This window comes from Merops nubicus, unplaced genomic scaffold (assembly GCF_000691845.1).
Source record: "Merops nubicus isolate BGI_N331 unplaced genomic scaffold, ASM69184v1 scaffold21998, whole genome shotgun sequence".
Classification (NCBI taxonomy): domain Eukaryota; kingdom Metazoa; phylum Chordata; class Aves; order Coraciiformes; family Meropidae; genus Merops; species Merops nubicus.
In genome coordinates, this window is record NW_008624399.1 from 30,276 (window position 1) to 37,454 (window position 7,179).

Below are 7,179 nucleotides of genomic sequence, written 5' to 3' on the forward strand. Positions count from 1 at the left end.
CTGCCAGGCCACAGAAAGGACCCAAACTATTGACTTACAGTAACTTGGCAGTTCCTCAAAAGTGATGCTAAACTGAGCTCATTCTTTGGCCTCGAGCCTGATTTGTTATGCATACTATACAGGGGCAAAGTTTCCCATCACATGAGACACTTCTAAATCCCAATTTTTATTATGGCGGTAGATGTGCCATCCCAATACAGGGCTTAGTTGTCCAGCAGTACATTCCTTTCTGCAGAATAAAGTCATGGATCACATGCCAGGACCGGGTCAGCCAAGCAAAAGGCCACTGCTGCTGTTCCATCTGCCCTAGCCCTGTTCACTTTTTTTAGCTCATGTGACAGGTTTTGCAGTGAATTTTTGGATAGTGATTCCCCGGTTTACCTCGAGCTGATCCAGTCTTCCCTGGAAAGCCTCAGTGTAGGCTGCGTTCTGGTTTATTGCTATTGCAGCACTTCCATAGCTATACACAAAGGTTAGTGCCACAAGCCAGGCCAACAAGCCTGAGCAGAGGTGTCCCCTCTCTCCTTTTCATTCCTCCTGCATTACAGATGTTTTTGTTGTGTTAGTCTGCTCAGCAGTTCACTTGTTGTCTTCCACCACCGGCCTGGGAAATGGTGGCCTAGGAGAGCCAGTGAGTGCTTACCCACTGGTGCAACCTAGAGGCATATAAGAGTAAGTAGGTAGGGAGTGACTGCCATAAGTTATTTAGATCATAGCTGTCCATAGTGAGGTTCATGAGCAGGGCTTTTTAATCATACAGTCACTTCATTCATAGCTACATTAAACTGAGGACCTGGCTACTGCTCCTGTGCATGGCACTGGTGACAAGCAGGAAGGCTTGAGAGGGTCAGCAAGAATACAATTGGCTTCAAAACTGGGATTTAAAAAGACAAACAGAATGAGAAAAGCATGAAGGAGAGATGATATTAAACCTCAGTGTATGAGTAGCTTAGAAATATAGAAGCAGTCTGAATTTCCTAAATCTTTTTCTTTTTTAAAATTTTCCTAGTTCATCTTTTTTTTCTCCCCCAGCAGCTATGAGTTTTCTCCCCATAATGTACTTTTGTGATCATGGGGATAGGGGGACAGTCCGTGATTGGTTTTCCATTTATTTATTCCTTCATGAGTGGCAGGACTGGATAAGTCTATGGGTAGGCAGAGGGGTTTCCTTTCCCAGCCTTTTTTTTTTTCATCTATTTTTCATGTTCCCAGCTCACTGGTTGTCTCCTCCACAGGTGGGTTTCTCCCCTGCAGTTTGCTTCATGTACAGAAACCCAAAACAGCAGGCTGCATTAAAGACCAAACTCAGACCCTGCCTCTCAACTCTGGCTAGCATGATGTACGGTGTCTGCTTGTGTTAAGTCTCTTGGTGGGCTGCTTTTCCCGAAAAGCTTCAGAGGCATACCATCAGCATCACCCCTGATAAAGAAGCAGGGGCAGAGGGCTGAGGTGAAGTGATGAGCTGTACTCCCTCCAGCAGACTCCAGCTGCAGGGCTCAGGAATACTGACCCAATAGGCTGATGGAGTACTATAGACCATGATGCAATGAGAGAGAGCCTCTAGCTGTTAAACCATTCATTTCAATTAGCCAAAGACAACAGTGAGGAAAGGTCACGACTTTCTTATGTGATAATTACCATGGCCCAGACATGTCTCAGTTCCCAGGAGGCCAGCTCTGACAATCATGACTGACAGAAACAACAAGGCACGGAAGTATGAATCTATAGGGAAAGCAAAAGCTGTTCCTTCACTAAGCTGTCAACACCATCACATGGGAGCTCAAGCCATGATTGCAAGTGACAGGCAGGGCAAGAGTGAAAAATCTAATCCTGTTTTCTCTGCGGCCGCAGCCCTGACATGGCGTGCTAACCTCTATTCAGTGTCTCATTTTCCTTTCAGGTTGCTGAACAGCTTATTAATCCATTTGGAGAAGATGATGATGATTTTGAAACTAACTGGTGCATCGATAGAAATTTACAGGTTGCTGTTATTATTTCTACTTCCATCTTTACTGTACTACACATTATCATTACACTGAGGTGCAAATTAAGGGCAACAAGTGTAAGCAAAACAAATTCTTTCCCCGAAGGAGTACCTATACCTGTGATCCCCAGGTTTTCTTTCCACAAGTTAATGCATCTCGATTTTGGTATTTGGCATTTATGATGCCCGACTAAACATGCAAACAGCTGTCCTCAAACTATAAGCCAGCTTTATACCTGGGAAAACACATAAAGTAGGTCAATCCTGCAAAACCTAAATGCCATCCATTCCCACATAGATAAGAACATGTTTTGCTAATCTGAACGTCTAGGGATTACAATATTGTATATGAACTTTTGTTTGAAAAAGAGAAAAGGCAATAAAAATACAAAAAGACCAAGAAGGGCCCTGAACTAATAAGCAGGGCCCATACCATAATTCATGTTGTGATGCTGCCATCCACAGCAGTACCTGTGGTCAGCACAGGAGCCAGTGTCCTGAGAGGCAGGAGATGTGAGGTGGCCAGAGCACAGATTTATGGCAGTTACCCCCCAGTTCCCAGTTTCTAGTTCCTGTCCTGCCATGAAGGAGACCAAAGACAGGTCTCATAGCACCCACTGCTCCCCTTGCAGGTAAAGCCAAGCATAGGGTTGAGCTGCTGTCAGACTCCACACCTGCTGGGGACCACTGAGACTCCAAAGCAGAGCCCAGATATTAGTAGGAGCAAGGACAAGGCAAGCAAACCAGCACATTAAGCAAAGGAAGCAATGCAGCTATGCAAGGAGTGGGAGAGGCCTTCACACTGCCCAAGATGCTCTCTGACTTAACACCACTTCAAGCTATTCATGCTATGGTGCCTCAGAGCCCTTTGTATAAAATACATTGGAGGGTCCTAAAACAGGACAGTTGCATGCTTGGTTCTGAATGTCTTAAAATGTGGATGAAGCCTGTCAGAAAGCTTCTTGACTTCTGAACATTTTAAGGAGCACAACTAATACTCTACACAGACTTCCCGTAGCATGTGGAGGATCAGGGGTCCATTTAACTACATCATGTGTAAAGAAAGGATACAATCTGATGCAAATATCTTTGCATCATAGAAGATATAGGAGGTATAGGAGGGCATGGGGGGTAAATTTTGTAATAATGAGTCTTTTCCCAGTGCCCAGGCCAGCATACACAGCTTACTTTAAAGGCTTTCTGAAAGAAGCCTTGACCCAGGGAGTACAAAACACATTACTTTGTATGCTGTACTATGTTGAAAGTGATGTGATTTATACCCAAAAAACCTAAGGTGTCTCTACTGGCGGTGGATGAGATGCACATGAATTTACCAAGGATCGAGAAAGATATTTATTGGAATGATTCCTCTGCCCGGCCGCCCTACACAAAAGCAGCTGCTGATTACTGTATTCCTTCATTTCTTGGATCAACTATTGAAATGGGGTGAGTGTCATCAGAAAGATCAGCACCCCTATAGCCCACGCTGACTGGCAGATGGTCAGCACAGGGCTGCAGGCTGTGATGATACTGTGAGTGGGGAAGGTGGAGATAGGAAATGATGTTAGGAAGGAGTAGACAGGCTGGTGTTGGTGGGATGATGTCTCCAGTGATCCATGTGCCCATACAAATTGTGTACCTAGAGCTTAAACTGTGTAATCCATAAATAGAATATGTTTGCAGGAAGACATTGTTGATAGTCTCTGAGCACAGGATGGCACCTGGGGACAGTGTGACTGACTTAAGAATTCTTTATTTACTACAGCTTCCTCATGCATCCCCTTGTTCACAAAACAGCTATTCCTTTGCTTGTTTAGTTAGCAAATTATGGCTGAAATCAGTCCAGATATTTGTGAAGATAAGAAATTATCTTAAGCGTTTTATGACTTTTCATTGACTAATAGTCTAGGCATGGAAGTTGGAGTGGTCAGATTTTGTGAGGTGATAAAGGAGTTATTGGCAGAGAGCGACACAAGAACCATTATTATAAATAAACATATAGGGGATATATATGTAGGATATTTTGTCAGGATCTATACAAGAAATCAGTGATAAGTCTGTTAGCTTAGAAGCTGTTGAGTTTAAACACTTATGACATTCTGTAGTATAGAGCAGGTCAGTAAGTGTAAATACCACCATGCCTGAACAAATAACATGGCAAGATATTTTCATCTGAAAATATTTTTTTAAAAAAATATATAGTAGCCACTTTTTTAACTTTAAAACTTATCTCAGGAAGTTGCAAGTTTTCCAATATTTTCCAGCCTTTATCAAAATAAAATGTGTTTAATTTTTTTCTTTTTTTGGCATGGAAATAGGTATTTTCTCATTTTTATTCATCTTATTTTTCCATTTTTGCATGCATTTTACTACAAAGAACAATGGTCTACACAAGTTCCTTTTATCATTCACAGCCTTTTCAGAATTTATTTTCTTCTGGAGAAACTATAAAATGGCCAAAAGAAAAGTAAAGAAGACAGTAAAAAATGTAAAGAAGAAAGCCTCATAGAATAGAATTTATTTTAATGGGTGACAAAGAGGAACTATTATTGAGTCTGCAAACAATTTTTTTTATAAGAAGCAGTTCACACAAAAAATGAAGGGGGGAGTGGGAGTGAATGAAAAATAACTCCATATTAGCTCCTGTGAAATGCAAGCAGCTCTGATGTGTTGACTTTCTTATTAATTGTTTTCTCCCTGAACTGTTTTTTTCTGTTCATCTCTGTCAAAAATGGGTAGTTCTCATGCAGACTTCAAGATCAAGGTCTAAAGATTTATCCACATCAAAGCAAATATATAAAACTTAAGCCCAAATCCAAAGTCTTCTCCAGTCCCTTCAAGAAAGCATCTGGAACAGCTTGCCCAGAGAGGTGGTAGGTGGCCCAGTCATGGAATATTTGCGTTTGGACAGGATCTTGAGCAACCTTATCTGGTTGAAGACATCCTTGCTTGTTGCAGGTGTGGTTGGACAAGATAACCTTTAAAGGTTCCTTCCACCCAAAATATTCTATGATTCTGCGATATTCACAAATGCTGGATGAAGTTCCTCTGTCTCTCTGGGTTAGCATTGCCTCCCTGTGCTCCTTGGCCCAAGCCCCTATGCCATCCTTGCCCTTAGGACAGGTAACTGGGACAGTTTGGCTTGTCTTCTGAGGTGAGTCAGTAATGTATACTGAACTTCCTGGTAGACACAGAAGTAGTTGTCCTCGTGAACCACCAATCTGGGCAGTAGAGGAGTACCAGGGATGGGGTAGACTTTCAGACACACTGTCATCCCCCAGCTATAAGTGAGATTTGGCCATTTGAGTAATTCCAGTATTTTTTGAACCCACTACACTCTGCTTCCAGGAGTATTTTTTTCACTGTTGTTATTTTTGCCCAAAGGATTCTCCTGAAAAGCTATCTACAGCACCAAGCAGAGTTTCTTTCTCCCCTTTCCCTCACTCTAAGCACAAGCCTAACCATGTAGAGCTGCCACAGAGGGCTGCAGCCCAAATATGAAATGGTGCCAGATGCCTGACTGGACATCTTCCCAGCCTGGTCCTCAGGAGAAGAAACGTCTGGATGGGGAGAGCTTTCTGTGTGGTTCCACTGGTCCAAAAGACCACCTCACCCCTTTTTCTCCTGTTCCATGCCCTTCCTTGGAGACACACTAGAGCCTTGTTCCTTTGTCTTCCTGTTGAGATAGTGGGATAAATGTGCATAGAAACCACGTTTCTTATACATGTGTCACCTACTACCTGGCTTTATTTGGCAGGCTGGCTGATACCGAGTTCCTCTATGGGGAAGAGTGGCCCTGGGAAGAGGACAAACACCGAAGACAGCATTCAGTGCTGAGAAGAGTCAAGAGATTTCTCAGTGTCCATGAGGGCACTCCGTCTCCAGCTCACCGCCGCTACAGTCGGCAGACCAGTGAGAATTCGGTGTTTTTCCCAGCAGATGAAAAGGGGCACATCAGACGGTTGCAGGAAATGCACACAAGAGGGAGACACTCTGCCTCAAGCTTCAAGAGGAAACATGAAGGAGTTGACAGAAGTAACAGACTCCATAGTAGCCGAGATCTAGGACCCATAACTGAAACGTCAAGGAACGAGGCACAGTTCAGCGACAGCGACGCCTCATCTGAGACAAACAAGCCAGTTCCTGAGGTCATCATCTCTGAAGCTGAGGAGAGAGCACCTGACATGCTGGGCAAACCAGACCTGCAAGCAGAGCGTTCCGCAAGCATGCCAGAAGAGAAGCTGCAAAGGAGCCTCATGGAGGCAAACATAACGCTTCTGGACCATCCTTTTTTCCCCCCAGAAATTACATACCTCCCAGGCTCTGAGGTGCACCAGTCACTCCCTACTGTGATAGGGGAGCCCAAACATGAACCCCGTGGTAGTAACATAGCTGGTTTCATAACAGATGATGAGAGAAACCTTCAGCGATGGAGTTTACCGAGCTTCCATAGTCATAGTACGGTGTCAAACACTGACAGTGCCTCACCTTTGGCAGATTCTGGGGCAACTTCACAACAAAGGACCTTCAGTGATGGAAAAAAAGTTACTTCTGCTGAGGCTCCAGAGACTTTTGAGATGCAGCACTTATGGGAAAACCTGGATAGTAAAGAAACAGCCATAGTAGAATTTTCTAATGAGAAAAGTGAAAGAAAACTTTGATCATGCTTCCCCTGGGTTTGACTGAACTTCTTATCTTCTCTTGAAAGTGGTTCTCATGCAGACTTGCTGGAAGTGCAGAAGGTCAAACACAGTGCTCAGACAAGTCCTGAGCAAGATCCAATAGAGGATTTGGGCACCTAAATAGGAGGCATAATGGTGAGGTGGTTTAAGCCACTTGGTTGCTGGCTTGAAATCTGAGACCCTGTGGAGAAATCATTTATGGAGAGAACTGGGAGCAGGAACGGATGCAAACCAGCCAGTGCACGTGGCAGTGAGCCGTGTAGGATCACCTAGAGGAAATACAACATTATCAGAAGAGCAGAGGTGGCTCTGTCCACTTTGAGCCCACCCTGAATACCGTTACCTTTGGTTGCTCCTTCATCTGAAGGAGCAGCCAAAGGTAACAGTGTTCAGGATGGATCCAATTCCTTCCTCACCCTGGAGAGACTCAGCCCACCATCTCTCACTGCCTGGAGGAACGCTTGAAAAATCAGGCTCCTCGCTTGTGTGAGGCAAGAACATGCCCTGCTCCTG

The 7,179-nt window shown here is 44.0% G+C and overlaps 1 protein-coding gene across 1 annotated transcript in view; it reads left to right on the plus strand.

The window, feature by feature from the left end:
- Positions 1-6,645, plus strand: part of BEST3 (bestrophin 3) — an 18,357-nt gene extending 11,712 nt beyond the window's left edge. The window contains exons 7-9 of the mRNA XM_008945368.1: positions 1,901-1,981; positions 3,279-3,430; positions 5,742-6,645. Of these exons, the coding sequence (XP_008943616.1) occupies positions 1,901-1,981; positions 3,279-3,430; positions 5,742-6,645 (1,137 nt within the window). The remainder of the gene's footprint in view (positions 1-1,900; positions 1,982-3,278; positions 3,431-5,741) is intronic.
- The last annotated feature ends 534 nt before the right edge of the window (positions 6,646-7,179 follow it).